Genomic DNA, 15992 nt, shown 5'->3' on the forward strand with positions numbered 1-15992 from the left:
TGAGGCCCTGCGCAGAGCCGGCGGCGCGCCCAGGCTGTGACGCGCGCGGGGGACGGGGCGGGGAGCCGGAGGAGGCGGAGGCAGAGGAGGAGGAAGCCGGAAGTGCATCGAACCCGGGTCTGTCCGGGCGTTGCGGGATTGGGGCCTGGGAACGCTCGGCCCCCGGCAGCCGAGAAGCCCGTGACTGGGCTGAGCGGCGCCATCCCAGCCCTGTGGCCTGCTGACTGGTGAGGAACAATGGGCGGCGTGGGGAGGGTCTTTTCTCCGCACAGGTCGCATCGCAAACCGCCGGTCCCAGATCACCGTTCCCCGATCCCCGCGGCCCAGCCCGGTCCTCCGCCCCTCGGCACCCTCTGGCCGAGACCCTGAGTCCGGGTCTTTGCTCCCGCGGTAGCCAATCCCCGATCCCTCCGCCCCCCGGGGACTCGAGTCTGCCCAGACCCCATCTGGCCCCTGGCCCTGTCCAGTTTTCGTCCCGCAGTCCCATTCCGGAGTCTCCTGTCTCCGCCCCCCGAATCCCCGCAGCCCTCCCTGTCTCCGTCAGCACCGGGTCCCACCCCCCTATCCTCTGGTGTCAACCCTGACAGCCCAGTGCCGGCCTCACCTGCAGCGAGCCCGGAGCGTTGCTCTCCTCCACCGGACTGTCAGGCTCTGCGCGCCCCGCGGAGGTCGGTGGCGACCAGCAGCGACTGCGGAGCGACGGCGGGCGGCCCCGGGCATGTACGCCCCCGGAGGCGCAGGGCTGCCCGGCGGGCGCCGGCGGAGGAGTCCGGGAGGCAGCGCTCTGCCCAAGCAGCCGGAGCGTAGCCTGGCCTCGGCCTTGCCTGGCGCCCTGTCCATCACGGCGCTGTGCACTGCCCTCGCCGAGCCCGCCTGGTTGCACATCCACGGAGGCACCTGTTCGCGCCAGGAGCTGGGGGTCTCGGACGTGTTGGGCTATGTGCACCCGGACCTGCTGAAAGGTGAGGGCGCTGCGCGCTGGCCCTTCAGGCCTCGGTGGGGGGCAGAATGTGTGCTGAAGCAGAGAGAGCCAGGGACCAGACACTTGGTTGAAGGAAGCGGCCCCATAGCTGCCTGGTGTTCATGCCCACCAGGTGGCTCTGTTTGGGGTCCGGCCCCTCATTAATTCTGATGTTATTCAGCTAAGCACCTACTCCTCACAGCCATGTTAATCCGGACTGCTGCTATTTTCGGATTCTGCTGGAGGAAGGACGCTGTGTATGGAGAAAAGATAAGGGTGCTAGGTATCACAGTTAGCTGGCCCCGTCTGAGAGTCTGCGAGAGACGGAAAAGCTTCTTTGGGGCAGACTGATTAATGGAGAAAAAATGGAACTTTTCATATGACTAGGATTTAAAAGGTATTTTAGAGTTGTATGGTAATCGGATGTGTATCGGAGAAGAAGGGGATTTTAGGTAATCGGAAGACCGTCCCATTGCCACCCTCAGTACAACAGTTGGAATTTGGCTCTTGGAACCATTATAAGTGTGCCTGACAAAGGCAAGGTTGCTTTGTGCATCATCGTGCTTTCTGGCCAGATAGACAGCAGACTATGGGAGGGTCCTGTGGGCCCCGTAGTTTATCCTGCCCAGTCTTGTCTCCAGTAAAAATTGTGTAGTCTGAGGACAGGACTGGACTGTATCACCTGCTTTTTACCCTAACAATGATCAGTGTACCCCAAACAGTGCTTAGTAACAGCATAGTTCATCAACCCCAAGGTCTTTTGAGCCATCTTGAAGGTCTTATATCCTCTCTGTGCTATTCCCTGGCTGTGATGCATTCCAGATGTTCATTGCACCGCCTATCAGAAGCACCTCCTGTTAGATATCTCCATGCTCCCTCCTGAAGGATTCAGGCACCGGGATTCGGTGAAAAGGTCCAAGTTCCCCGCTGTGCATTGGACCATACTCTGCTACTGCAGGTCTAGGCTGAAAAGCCTCATCCTTGTGGCCAAATGTTGCCTTTCTCTGAGTGTGCTCTTACTGTTTTCCATCTCTCTTGAGTTTGAGAAGCTGTAGGGTGATTTTGTAGAAGGTTGGGGGCTCCTGCTTGTTTCCAGATTTCACCTTCATGGTACTCTTTGCTGGGGTGGCTCATTAAAGCCAAAGTTATGCACACGACAGAGGCCTTATATGCAGCCTTTTCTGTGTCATGTTGCTAATGGTACAAAGAGCGTTAAGCTTGAGTGAGTCTTGGTGGTTTTTCTTTTAGCACATTGCCCCGTACTTGCTTTCTTTGAAGCACACATACCACCTTCCCACCACTAGACCCATCGGATCTAGAAAGCTGGATCTCTGAAATCTAGCACCGCATGCAGTGTGCTTAGCTGTGGCTCAGAAAAATGAATGATCTCCCCAAGGCTACGCAGTTGGGGGTGGCAGAGCTGGGACTACCCCACATCTGTTGATGCCAATATAAAATGATGCTGTGTCATTTATAGTTTTTATCCTTTGTTTTACTTCAGCTGTCATAAGAAACAATCTCATAATTATTTCACTTTGGTGTGCATCCTTGTCGAAGGCATGTTAAAAATAAAAGTAAATTTTTGAGCTGGGCGTGGTGGCAGGCATCTGTAATCCCAGCTGCTCAGGAGGCTGAAGCAGGAGAATCGCTTGAACTTGGGAGTCAGAGGTTGCAGTGAGCTGAGATCGCGCCATTGCACTCCAGCCTGGGCAACAACAGCAAAACTCCATCTCAAAAAAAAAAAAAAAAAAAAAAAAAGGGCCGGGTGCGGTGGCTCGTGCTTCTGATCCCAGCACTTTGGGAGGCCGAGGTGGGTAGATTGCCTGAGGTCAAGAGTTTGAGCCAGCCTGGCTAACATGGTGAAAGAAACCCTGTCTCTACTAAAAATACAAAAATGAGCCGGGTGTGGTGGCGCACGCCTGTAGTCCCAGATACTCTGAAGGCTGAGGCAGGAGAATCGCTTGAACCCCAGAAGCAGAGGAGTTGCAATGAGCCCGAGATCATACCACTGCGCTCCAGCCTGGGCAACAGAGCAGAGCAAGACTCCATCTCAAAAAAAAAAAAAAAAAAAAAAAAAAAGTAAATTCTTGGTGCAGGTTCTTCTTTGTTCACATGTGTATTTACCCTTTCTAAGAAATTATTCAGGCCAGGCCAGGCATGATGGCTCACATCTGGAATCCCACTACTTTGGGAGGCCGAGGCGGACAGATCGCCTGAGGTCAGGAGTTCAAGATCAGCTTGGCCAACATGGTGAAACCCCATCACAACTAAAAATACAAAAATTATCTAGGCCTGGTGGCTGGTGCCTCAACTACTCAGGAGGCTGTGGCAAGAGAATCGCTTGAACCTGGGACGTGATATTGCAGTGAGCCCAGATCATACTACTGCACTACAGCCTGGGCTACAGAATGAGACTCCATCTCAAAAAAAAAGAAAAAAGAAAGAAATTATTCAGGCTCCGTTTTGTCTTTTGCAAAGCATGTTTTCTTAACCTTTTCGTTACGTTTACTCACATATTTAGAGATCGGAACCCGTGTGTAGTTTCCACTCGCTTGCCTGTGGCTGTCTCCTAGGAGCACTTTGTGCCCATGAATAGGAGAGTTGGCAGTGGCACCTCACGAGCTATCACAGAAGAATCACGGAGGCCCCTGATTGCATCTTCTCTCCCTTTTCTTTGTACCTACTGGTTTTTTGATACCCAGTGGGTCTTCAGACATGTAGTATCCTGTGTGATCTTCAGGGCCTAACAGATGTCCTGACCTGGGAGCCTGGAGTATTCCACATCTCAGGAGGGAGCAGAGCTGTCAAGCACAGATGTGGTGCATATAGATTTTTTTTTTTTTTTGAGACAGAGTCTTGCTCTGTCACCCAGGCTGGAGTGCAGTGGTACCATCTCGGCTCACTACAACCTCTGCCTCCTGGGTTCAAGCGATTCTCCTGTCTCAGCCTCACGAGTAGCTGGAATTACAGGTGCTCCACCACACCCGGCTAATTTTTGTATTTTTAGTAGAGATAAGGTTTCATCTTGTTGACCTGGCTGATCTTAAACTCCTGACCTCAAGTGATCCACCCGCCTTGGCTTCCTAAAGTGCTGAGATCACAGGCGTGAGCCACCGCTCCCGGACGCGTACAGATACTTCCAGAGGGAGAACAGGCCCTGCAGGTCTCTGCAGGTGATGGGAGTCAGGCAGCCAGCAGGCCCTGGAGCAGCCTTACCCTTTCTCAGCCCCTGCCTGAGTGCCACACTTTGACATTACGCTAAGCACACGCCAGGCCCGCGTTTTCCTCCTAAACAGCATCTCTGTTTGGTACCGTCATCAGCCCCACTTCACAAAGCTCCCAGTTCCGGGAGGCTGGGTGGTTTGCTCAGCTAATCCGAGTGGACAGTGACTCCGAAGTCCATACTCTTACCGCAACACCTTAGTGACCTCCGAGTTTACTTCCCATCAAAGCTGCCCTAGGCTTATCACCTTCCTGTTCTAGTTGAGTTTTATCACAAGCCCAGCCAAAGCTGTGCTTTTTGTCGTAACTTCATCACTTCAGTGTCGAGGCTCTAGTTGGTGATCCCAGGGCAAAGCCACTCTCCCATTGTCATTCACAAAGCTTCAGAGGCTTTAGCCAATGAAAGCTGGCTCCAAAGACCCCATCCTGGGCCAGCTGTGGTGGCTCACTCCTGTCATCTCAGCACTTTGGGAGGCTGAAGCAGGAGGCCAGGAGGATCTATTGAGTCCGGGAGTTCGAGGCCGCAGTGAGCTATCATTGTGGCTCGCACTCCAGCCTGGGTGACAGAGCGAGACCCTTTTTCTTAAAAAAAAATAAATAAATAAAGACCTCATCCTGGGTTTTCTCCAGTGCTCCAGCAAGCGGTGCCTGCTTCTCACACAGCTCTCAACCTGCCCCTGGGTGGAGACAGACTCAGACCTCTAATGGCTCCAGAAAGAGGCGCCCCAGATAGTCCTTTCTTCTGAGACTTTCTGCCTCTCAAGTGTGGCCGCCAAAGAGCACTGGCAGCAGCCCCAGGAAGCATCTTTGGAGAACGAGGAAGTTGGGGAGTAGAAGTCAGGTGCATCTCAATTGGCAGCAGCCAGTGGGAGCTCAAGGGCCTTCCAGGGAGGGCCTGTGTGCCTGACAGGTGGTGACCGGGCAGCGGACACTGCCAGGTCCCGCGGGGCCTGTTGGTTTCTGTGGGATAACCTGGCTGGGCACCAGAGGGCTCTGTTAGAGGCCTGTGCACAGGCCTGTCTGGAAGCTAAAAAAAGTCACAGCAGGGAGAGGCTGAGCAGGTTGCACAGATGCATAAAGAGGGATTGGGGCACTGGGGAAGTGTCTCCAATTCACAGGGACTCCAGCAAGGAGGGTGCGGGGTGGGACAGGAGTCCCTTTAGCCTTTCTGCCTGCAAACTGTTTGGGTCAGGAGTCGTTAGAGCAATGGGCAGATAGACAGGAAGAGGCAGGACCTTCAAAACAAATCTAGCCCGGTGACTCACCAGTGACCTTGAGCAAAGTCAGTTCCGTGGGATCCTGTTACAGCTGCCTACTTCCCTGATGACTAGAGGGCACCGCCAAGCAGTGTTTACCAAAACCAACAGGCCAGAGCACAGCTGGAGGATAGGAGGTGTTCTGTGTCTAGCCAGGGCATCGTGGACTACACCACTGGCTTGAATTTCAAGTTAGGGTCCTGCCTTGCATGCCATTTCTCTCTCAAATAAAATCCTACATCCATAACCTTCAGGGGTTTTCTTTAGCAATTCCCTCGTGGGAGCAGGTGCTTGTCACCTTCCCCACTGTACCGATGTCTAGGGAGGGAGGAGAGAAAGACGTTGAGATACTGACTCCCGAAGAGCCTCTGAGCTGGGCTCCAAGCCTGTCTAGGATAACTGCCTGTTCTTCCGGCGTGCTCTGAGACCCTCTGAGGAAAGCCCGCCTGTTACATGGGGCAGGTCCCTGGGGTGTCTGTTAACGTTACCCAACAGGAAGTTCACACTTGGTTTTCTACTGACCGTGAGGGTTTACTCACAGCTTTGGAGCGGAGAAAGGCAGTTACATTGGAACAAAACCTGTTGGAGTTTGAGGTCAGAAGTCTTTCCTCGCTCTCATATTGTCTCACTTGTAGGGTAGGCCTTAGTCTGGCTTTAGTAGCCTTTGGTCCACATGGGCTGACGTGTGGTCTGGGAGGTCTTGGTAGAAGAGGGAAAGGCATGCCGAGGGGACACTGCCCAGCTGAAACAGCCTCTGGTTAGTAACAGTACAGGCGACTGCTCTTCCATGGGCTGACCCAGCAGGCCCTGGTGGTGGGTGGGGCAGATGTTACTGTCTTCATTGATAGATGGGAGAGCAGGGGTCCAGCGCACTCGAGGGACTTGCCCAGAGTAACACAGTCTCTGCTAGAGCTAGGATTCGGCGCCGGTCCCAAGCCTTCCTGGTGTCCTGACCACTTCCTGGAGCAGGCGCTGATGGTTGCAGAGCTGCAGGAGCTTGGACACCATGCCTGGCAGGCTTTGCCCAATAATTCCCCATGTGAGGACTTAATGACCCAAACCTTTTTTGCTTCTTTGAGAGATTTCATTGCTTCAAGCTGTTCCTCTAGTGAGCTTAGCAGCTGGCTCCGAGGATGGCTCCGACGGCATTCCTGTTAGCTTCTGATCTCTCATTCACGCACAACTCTTTAGGAATTGATTGATTATCTCCAGGCAAAAATACAGTGGCTGACTCTGGTACTTGGTGATTCCGAGCAGCACAGTGCAGGGGAGCCTGACCATGGTTTGGAATCTAGCTCTGCAGCGTGTGGCCTGGAGGAAGCCACTTCACCTCCTGGAGCCCCCACCTCCTCATCTGAGCTGTGTGGTAAATCCCCCAGGAGGGCACTTGACCCTTCTGTGTGCCCAGGCTGTTCCAGGAGGGGTATACAAGGCCCCTCCAACAATATTTGCCTTTGGGGAGGAGCAGGTGGACATCCACAAGGGAAGGGACATCCTCTCGAAAGCTTTTTATCATGTTCGTGTCTCCTTACTCCTAAAACTCATGTATAATGAAACATAAGGCAATAGGAGTGTATGTCATGGATGTACATTTTTAAGGATAATCAAATGAACATCCTTGTGCTCACCATCCAGCCAAAGAAACAATACAGGCTCCTTGAAGCCCCCACGTATTGCTTTTCTTACTCCTAAGTGCCTAGCCTCGCTAGTAATGAGAGTGGAATCTGACACGGCCTGCTGCAGAGCGGCGTGTGGCCTCTGGCAGGTTAACTGTAAGAACACTGCCCCATCCCTGCCACATGCCACATGGACCCCAAGAAGAACTCTCCCAGCTCTTAATAATATTTAAAATAAAGCCAGGAGATAGCCCCTGTCTCCTAGAGCTTTTCTTTCAGTGAGGCCCCATGCACTACGGCACTGCAGGACAGGTTCAGTGAAGGCTGGTCCCAGTTGCAGGCGGGGCTCACACACAGGCAGGCTTTTTGGCAGTAGACAGCTACCCAGGCTGGATGCTTGGGCCCAAAACAGATGGTCAGCAGACAAAAGAACTCTTTCGTTCTCGTGGAGTTCAGGGAGGGAGCAAAACTAAATGCGATGATATAGTCCACCGACTTTCCTAATCTATGTAATACTTCCTTGTAGCTGCACATTTCTCTAAGAGATCACGACAGATAGCTCTGAGGGCTTCTTGGTGGGTGACGCAAAGCCAGACAGAGGCCTGTGAGCCTTGTCTGGGCCCAGCCAGCGTCTGCCGGGTGAACTCTGAGCCTGAGGCAGGGCGTGCACAATCCCAACGGCCCAGGGCTTCCCTCTACCCAGAGCCTGTGACGCTGGCATCTGTTCGGCTAAGTCAGCTTTGCTGGGTTTAGGTCCCGTCCCCAGGTTCCTGGACTTTCCCTCATCAGTCCACCTTCCTCTGAGGTCTGAACCAGTGTTTCTTGAAGTGTGGGGCTTGGATCACCTGCATGGGGATTACCTAGGCTGCTTGTTAAAATGCAGATTTCTAGACCCTGCTCCAGACCTAGAACTCGACTCTCTGGGGACCTGGGAACACGCTTTCAGCTAGTGCCCCAGTGATTTGGGTGTGTCCTAGAGATTGATGATCACATCCCACACCCTCTCAGCCTGAGGGCAAGTTCAGGAAAGGACGCTGTATATCCTGAGTCTTGCCAGCCCTTTCCAAATTTTCCTAAGTCACTTGGTGACCCATGGCCTAAATAAAAGAAGAACTTGCTAGTGACTGTAACAGAGGAAGGAGAGGAAGTTAAGGCCCATTTCCTGCTTTTTTTTTTTTTTTTTTTTGAGACAGAGTCACTCTGTCACCAAGGCTGGAGTGCAGTGATGTGATCTTGGCTCACTGCAACCTCCACCTCCCAGGTTCAAGCAGTTCTCCTGTCTCAGCCTTCTGAGTAGCTGGTACTACAGGTGCATGCCACCATACCTGGCTAATTTTTTAAATTTTTAGTGGAGACAGGGTTTCACCATATTGGTCAGGCTGGTCTCAAACTCCTGACCTCAGGTGATCCACCCACCTTAGCCTTCCAAAGTGCTGGGATTACAGGCGTGAGCCACTGTGCCCGGCCCCATTTCCTACTTTTTATTAAAGCTTAAAATACTTAATCATGGCCTGGTTTCTTTTTGGTTCAGCGTTTATTCTACCCTATGCTTCTGGGAGCTTTTGCAGTTTGCATAGTTATCAAAGGAGACAGACAGTGTCGTCTAGTTGAAATGTGTTTTAAAGGATGGCTGACATACCGGAGGGAAGTACAAGTCGCACTGTGTGTCTGGTGCGTGGTTGTTGTCATGGGCTCTCCCTGCACCATGACCCCCAGGAACCCCTTGAGTACTGCGTCTTTTCTTTCAGCCTCTTCCTTTTCCTTCATTTATGCCCTTGATGTGTGCACACCGGCACTGTCCAAACCTTCTGGGGCTTTCATGTGGTTGCTTTCTAGCTTTTCCTGTTGATGGCTTGTCCCCAGCTCTGCTGAGTCTGCTGAGTCCCTTTTAGGTAGGTGTGTGTCCCTTTACTTTCCAGTTTGTGGAACCTTGTTTTACGCCTCCCTTTATTTTTGTGTGGGTTGCCCTTTAAAAGAATTCTTTTGTTCTCGTAGAGTTCAGGGAGGGAGCAAAACTAAATGCGATGATGTAGTCTACCAACTTTACGAATCTGTGTAATGCTTTCTTGTAGCTGCACATTTCTCTAAACTGCTGCAACTTCTTTCTTCCTCTTTTCTTTATTTTACTTTTTTTTTAATTGTGGTAAAATATACATAACATTAAACAGCATTTTAACCTTTTTTTGTGTGTGTGATGGGGTTTCACTCTTGTTGCTCAGGCTGGAGTGTGAAGGCGCGATCTTGGCTCACCACAACCTCCACCTCCCAGGTTCAAGCGATTCTCCTGCCTCAGCCTCCCAAATAGCTGGGATTACAGGCACATGCCACCAAGCCCGGCTAATTTTGTATTTTTAGTAGAGACAGGGTTTCACCATGTTGGTCAGGCTGGTCTCGAACTCCTGACCTCAGATGTTCCACCTGCCTTGGCCTCCCAAAGTGTTGGGATTACAGGCGTGAACCACTGTGCCCTGCCAATCTTTTTTTTAAAAAAAAAAAACAAAAAAACAGAGTCTTACTCTGTCACCAGGCTGGATCTTGGCTCACTGCAACCTCCACCTGCCAGGCGCAAGCGATTCTCCTGCCTCAGTCTCCCCAGTAGCTGGGACTACAGGTGCGTGCCACCTCACCCGGCTACTTTTTGTATTTTTAGTAGAGACGGGGTTTCACCATGTTGGCTAGGATGGTCGCGATCTTCTGACCTCGTGATCACCCGTCTCGGCCTCCCAAAGTGCTGGGATTACAGGCGTGAGCTACCGCGCCTGGCCAATATTTTGTTTTTTTAAGAGACAAGGTCTCTTTCTGTCATCCAAGCTGGAGTGCAGTGGTGTGATTATAGCTTACCGTAACTCCTGAGCGCAAGCAGTCCTCTTGCCTCAGCCCCCTAAGGAGCTGAGACCGCGATGCTCAGCTAATTTTTTTTTTTTTCTCTAAGAGACGGGGGTCTCACTGTGTTGCCCAGGCTGATCTCAAACTCTTGGCCTCGAGCAATCCTCCTGCCTCAGCCACCCAAAGTATTAACCATTTTAAGTGTTGAGTTCATTGATATGAAGCACATTAACATTGTTGTGCAAGCATCACGACTATCCACTTCCAAAACTTTTTCATCATTTCAAACTGAACCTCTGTGCACATTACATGATAACTTCCTATTCTCCCCTCTCCCTACCCGCTGGCAACCACCATTATATTTTCTGTCTCTATAAATTGACTATTCTAAGTATCTCCTATGAGTGGAATTATAAAATATTTGTCCTACATTTGGTTGATTTCACTTAGCATAGTGTCTTCAAGTTCAGCTTCTTTTTGGAACAAAAAGGGAAGGAATGAGTGAGTAAATGGAGAATCGGTATGAATTGACCTGTGTGGTCTTAGCCTCTCTGGCTGTCTCAGCTCCAAAGTCAGGCTTTTCCCGCCAGCTCAAAGTATCCTCTAGCATTAACATGTCAGGTCTTTAAAAATGGTTAGAAGGGCGTGGCATAGACAGTGAAGCAGAATCCTGCACTCAGGCTAGTCTTGTTGGAGAGAGAAGGACTTGAGGTACAGCAGAGCCGTGGCCCAGAGGGCCTCTGTTTGCTACTGTGGAATTTGTTCCAGCTCCCTGCAGACCACCCAGGAGCGGGAGCTAAGACAGTGTCCTCCGGAACTGCCCTGGCTCCCAGCACTGTGGTGGGGATCAGACTCCTAGGTGGGGGCTTCCTGCACCAGGCGTTACTTGGGGCCCTGAAAATTTGGTTCTCCCCCTGCAGATTTCTGCATGAATCCCCAGACAGTGCTGCTCCTGCGGGTCATCGCCGCCTTCTGTTTCCTGGGCATCCTGTGTAGTCTCTCCGCGTTCCTTCTGGATGTGTTCGGGCCCAAGCATCCCGCCCTGAAGATCACCCGTCGCTATGCCTTCGCCCATATCCTCACGGGTAAGCTGAGGGCCCGCTCGTAGCGGGGGAGGAACTGCTATGGGGCAGGGGCATCCTGTCTGAGTTGCCGGTGAGGGCTCTGGTTTCTCTGAGCAGACGCCCTTCCAGGAGCTCATGTGCCAAGCTCGTCTTTCCCAGAGTGTCAGGGTGTCAGCAGCCTGCTCCAGTCTAGCTGCTAACTTGCCAGGATCACAAACCCACTCAGCCCAGCTGTAGAGGGGAAATGTTGCTAGAAATTCCACAAAGCAGCTCACAGCTCTCTCAAATGGCATTTGAAGCTCAGACCTGACACGAGTGAAGAAGGAACCAGGCAATCTCCCGTGTCTCACCTGGAGCTCCTGGTCAGATTCTCTCCTCTCCACCTTCCTGCTTCCCCACAGACCCGCCTTTTCTTGTATGCAGCTGCTCTCCTCCCTCATGCCTGCACTGCTGTGCTGGTTCGAAGTGTGGTGTGCCTACTCCAGCTCCCAACCTGCATGACCCTGTTTGCTCCTTAAGACAGAGAGAATCTGACTGGCCTAGATCAGGTCAGACTGCTGTCCCCAGCCTCAGGCCAGGAATCCCATGGCCAGGAGAGCTCCTCCTTGCAGAGTCGGGCCAGGCAGGTTCTCTGAGAATGGGGTTTGGGTAGAGAGGCTGTGATTGGGTCCTCAAGCATCCTGGCTATGGCGTGCTCACTAATTCCCCTTCTGTGCTGTCCCTCTGTCCCCTAGTCCTGCAGTGTGCCACCGTCATTGGCTTTTCTTACTGGGCTTCTGAACTCATCCTGGCCCAGCAGCAGCAGCATAAGAAGTACCATGGATCCCAGGTCTACGTCACCTTTGCTGTTAGCTTCTACCTGGTGGCAGGAGCTGGTGGAGCCTCAATCCTGGCCACGGCAGCCAACCTCCTGCGCCACTACCCCACAGAGGAGGAGGAGCAGGCTCTGGAGCTGCTCTCTGAGATGGAGGAGAACGAGCCCTACCCAGCGGAATATGAGGTCATCAACCAGTTCCAGCCACCCCCTGCCTACACCCCCTAATGCCAGCCTTGGGCTCTCTTCCTCGGCAGCCCCTCCCCCAACTCTGCAGCTCCTCTCGCGCCCAGAGGAGCTCCTTTCCCCAGCAGGCCTCACTGGTAGGATCCTGACCATCTTCTCCAAACCTTCCCCGGGAGAGACTCTGCCTTTAGGGTCATCCAAGTGTCCCTGCTCTCAGAAGCAGAGGCCCACTGGTTTTCTATAACGTACTCTTTCCCTCCTGCCGCATCCTGCCCCCTTCACGTTCACGAGTCATTACCAGCCAGGGAAGGTCATCCAAGTTTCCTCCTGCGTGGGCCGTATCTTTGGGACCGAGACTTTCCTTGGAGAGCTGCTGAGAGTGGACAGTCCCAGAAAGAAGTGTCAAAGGGCCCAGGGGAAAGGGGACTGTGCCCTGCAGGCTCACCTCACAGGGGTCAGGGTTTGCTCCACAGCTGCAGCTCTGGGCTGACGCCCCCCAGACCCCTTCCTTCTCGGAGTGACCCACCCCCAGGCCACCTGCTCCCGAGAGTTCTGTGCACTTTACTCTTTGGACTTCTCCTCACATGTGCCCTGGTTTTATGGGGAGAGGGAATTGCTGTTGGGAAGGCAGAGCCGTTGCTGCCCTCTCTGCCCTTGCTTCCTGTGGCTGGAGCCCAGGCAAAGAGAGCAGGAGCCAGCGTGAGACTGAGTCCCCTGGTGCCCATCGAGGACCAGAGTGAAGGGGACTACATCTCCCAGCCCTTCACCTTTTAAATGTGAGTGGTTTTAAAAGGAAAAAACGAAACCAGGCAACAGCAACAATATTCTGTTTTTAAAATAGGGATAAGACTTTGTCCCTTTTTAGACATGTATCCCATTCCTTTTGGCTCTGTATTTGGGGCTGTAGCTCTTCCAAGCCCGTGGCAGCCCCTCCCGAGTCTCTCCCAGTAGAATGCAGCCTCCCTTCCCGGCCCTTCCCTCCCAGTGACTGGCTCCCTGGGGCCTTCTTGTGGAACCCAGAGGGGCTGAGGACTGTGGCCTGGCTGGCGGGCCAGCGTGGTGCTCCTCAGGACTGCGGCACTGAGATGGAACCTGGCCTCAGTTTAGGAACGGGCCACAACAGGGCAGGAACCCACCACCCTCCACATAGGAATACAGCCAGTGGGGCCCCGTCACGTGAGGCGTCAGACCCACCCTGTCAGCCCAGCAGGCCGGGCTGTGTCCTTCAGACCAGTGCCGCCCTAGACTCTGACTTGGGGCTCCAGCCTGCCGCGTGCCCCCCTCCCCCTCTTGAATGTACTCTAGTCTTGCAGTGCGCTGCTGGGCCTTTCTTGCTCAGCCATCACTCGGCCACCCTGTTTGCTCTGGGTCTGCCTGAATTTTCTGCCCTGAGATCTGGGCATGAAGTGGATGAAACTTGAAAGACCTTCAGTGTAGATCCAGATGGCCAACCTGTCCTTGTTAAGTTACCTGCTTCTTGGGACTCAGTGTCCACTGCTGAGCTGAAAAGGAAATGGATTAAATCTCTTCGAACCTTTACGGTGATCGATAGTTTGAGCAAGACTGGAGAATGGACAACACTATGAAGCTGTGGCTAGAAAGGGACTGTCACGTCCCATCCTTTGGCCAGATTGACTGGGGATGTCCGGACAGACGCCTGCGTGGGTGGCGAGGGCCACACCTGCACACGAGCAGGCAGCTGCTTGCAGTTCGCGGTGATGCCAGAGTGTGTTCAAAGGTGAGTCTCCTGCTCTTCTGGACTCGTCTCTCAGGCAAGAAAGGCTGCCGGCTGCCTGAGCACAAAACCAAGGAACTGAACTGAGTCTTTCTGTTGAGTCCTGAGTTCGTCGTTGGCAGGTTTACTTGTGGCCAGCTCGCTCTGCCCATGGGCGTCTGAGCAGGCAGACCAGAAGACCAGGCACCGGACATGCATGCCAAAGGGACCGGTCATCTCCTGCGGACCTGTACATGACCCTGTGGACCGTTCCGCACAATCCAGAACCCACTTTTTACTCACTCCCCATGTCTCTGAGCCTTCCTCTTCTTTCTCTTTCCCTCTGCCATCCTGACACTGATAGTTTGTCATATAAATCCCCCCGGTTGTGTTTTTTTTCTAGGAAAAAATTAAAAAGGAAAACAAAACCAAAAAACCAGAAACCACAAATAAGAATAGAAATGCCAATGGCTGCCTGTCATTTTTGTCACAATTTTCCTGATTTGGTTTGTTCCCTTCATCTCAGAGAAGCAGGAGACATTGATGAGGCTGTAATTTTTTTTCTTTTTCTTTTTTTTTGAGACAAGAGTCTCGCTCTGTTGCCCAGGCTGGACTGCAGTGGCGTGATCTCAGCTCACTGCAACCTCTGCCTCCTGGGTTCAAGCGATTCTCCTGCCTCAGCCTCCCAAGTAGCTGGGATTACAGGCGTGTGCCACTGTGCCCGGATACTTTTTTTGTATTTTTAGTAGAGAGGGGTTTTACCATGTTGGCCAGGCTGGTCTCGAACTCTTGACCTCAGGTTATCCACCCGCCTTGGCCTCTCAAAGTGCTGGGATTACAAGCATGAGCCACCGCGCCTGGCCAAAGATGTAATTTAAAATGGTTAGAAGGGACTTGGCATGGGCCAGCTCCGTGCATGGCATTTTCACCCCCAGAGCTTTCTAATCCTGTTTTCACACAGGAAGCTTCTAGGTCTTTCTAGAATAGCTAGAAACAGTAGCTGACTCCTGCCCCAGGCCCAACCTTCAAACCTGAGCTCTTCACGCTGCGTCCTCTGGTGAGCTATAGAAGAGAACATGGCTCCTAAACTCTAGCCATCCTGCGGGAGGAAATAGACTTCTTTGGGCTGTGGCTTGCAGAACAAACTACACTTTTTTCCCCTCTATTTTTAAATTTTATTTAATAATTTGTGTGTTTTTCTCTCTTTTTATTTTCTATGTTTCATGTTTTCCTTCACTCCCTAGAAACTGCACTTTGTTTGAAATCATAGGCAATGAATCTTACTAGGAGAGGTGTGGGGATGGAGACAGTTCTGGGATGTGACCCGTAAGCCTCCTGGAGGGCAGTGCCAGGCCTTGATTGCCCACATTCCCTCCATTCCTTCTTTCCTTCATACATTCGGTCACACAGCCCCACGTGTGCATCACGGTAAGAGCCGAGGGCTCCCTTCAGGGAGCAATCCATTTAGGTCTCTTTTGTTGTTGCTAGGGAGAATACACATCTTTCTTGGAAGCTGGGAGTGTGTTCTCTTATTTCATGTGCATTCAGACAAAGCACCATTAGGCACCATGAAAAATGGTGACTGACAGGACCCTGTCTGCAAGGATTTTATGTCCTAAGTTCAGGAGATGGACTTGTCCACAGAAAGGCAGAGTGAAGTGGGCGGCCGGCTCGGAAAAGTGCTGTGCCCAGAAGGGAGCCAGTTCTGGCCCCAGTGATAATGAAAAACTTCCTGGAGGACGCAGCTTGAGCCACACTTGACGTGGGAGTGAACTGGGGTAGGGACACTGCTGCTGAGGGAACGGCAAGAGCAAAAGCACACTGGTGGCCAGGACGTGGTGAGAGCTGAGGTTAGAAAGGTGAGGGGCGCTCATCTGAGGCACTAACAGCAGAAGGAGCCCTGGAAGGATTTTGAGAAGGGCAGGGAGGGATGCAGCCTTATTTTAATGACTGGTGGCAGTGGGAAGGGGTCTGCCTGGCCTTAAGTGAGGGTGTCAGAAGTGGGAGACAGGACCTGCCAAAGGGGAAGAGGGCAGTCACAGTCGGTCCCAGGGCCCAGTGTCTCAGCCAGGTGCTGGAGTTGGGAATGCGGGAGCCCCAGTCCCTGCCTACCCGTCACATGGCAGCTGGAAGGTGGCATCAGCCACACAGGCGAAGAGGGGCCCGCACATGGGAAGCCATGGGATGTGAAGGGCCACAGGGAGAGGACCCTGGGATACAGGAAGAGGTGGTGCGTTCGGAGCAGGGCGGCCTTCCCAAGATGACTAGAGAATCTTCAACTGGCATCTTGCCTGCGGTATCCACGGTCTCAGCCACTACACTAATGGAACACA

The 15992-nt window shown here is 52.7% G+C and overlaps 1 protein-coding gene across 1 annotated transcript; it reads left to right on the top strand.

The window, feature by feature from the left end:
• Positions 1–70: 70 nt before the first annotated feature.
• TMEM127 (transmembrane protein 127) lies at positions 71–15175 on the top strand. Its single transcript, XM_003908978.4, has 4 exons — positions 71–227; positions 588–962; positions 10802–10966; positions 11680–15175. The coding sequence occupies exons 2-4, from the start codon at positions 719–721 to the stop codon at positions 11985–11987; spliced, it is 717 nt and encodes a 238-aa protein (XP_003909027.1). The 5' UTR covers positions 71–227; positions 588–718; the 3' UTR covers positions 11988–15175.
• The last annotated feature ends 817 nt before the right edge of the window (positions 15176–15992 follow it).

Source organism: Papio anubis, chromosome 14, assembly GCF_008728515.1.
Source record: "Papio anubis isolate 15944 chromosome 14, Panubis1.0, whole genome shotgun sequence".
NCBI classification, from domain to species: Eukaryota; Metazoa; Chordata; class Mammalia; order Primates; family Cercopithecidae; genus Papio; species Papio anubis.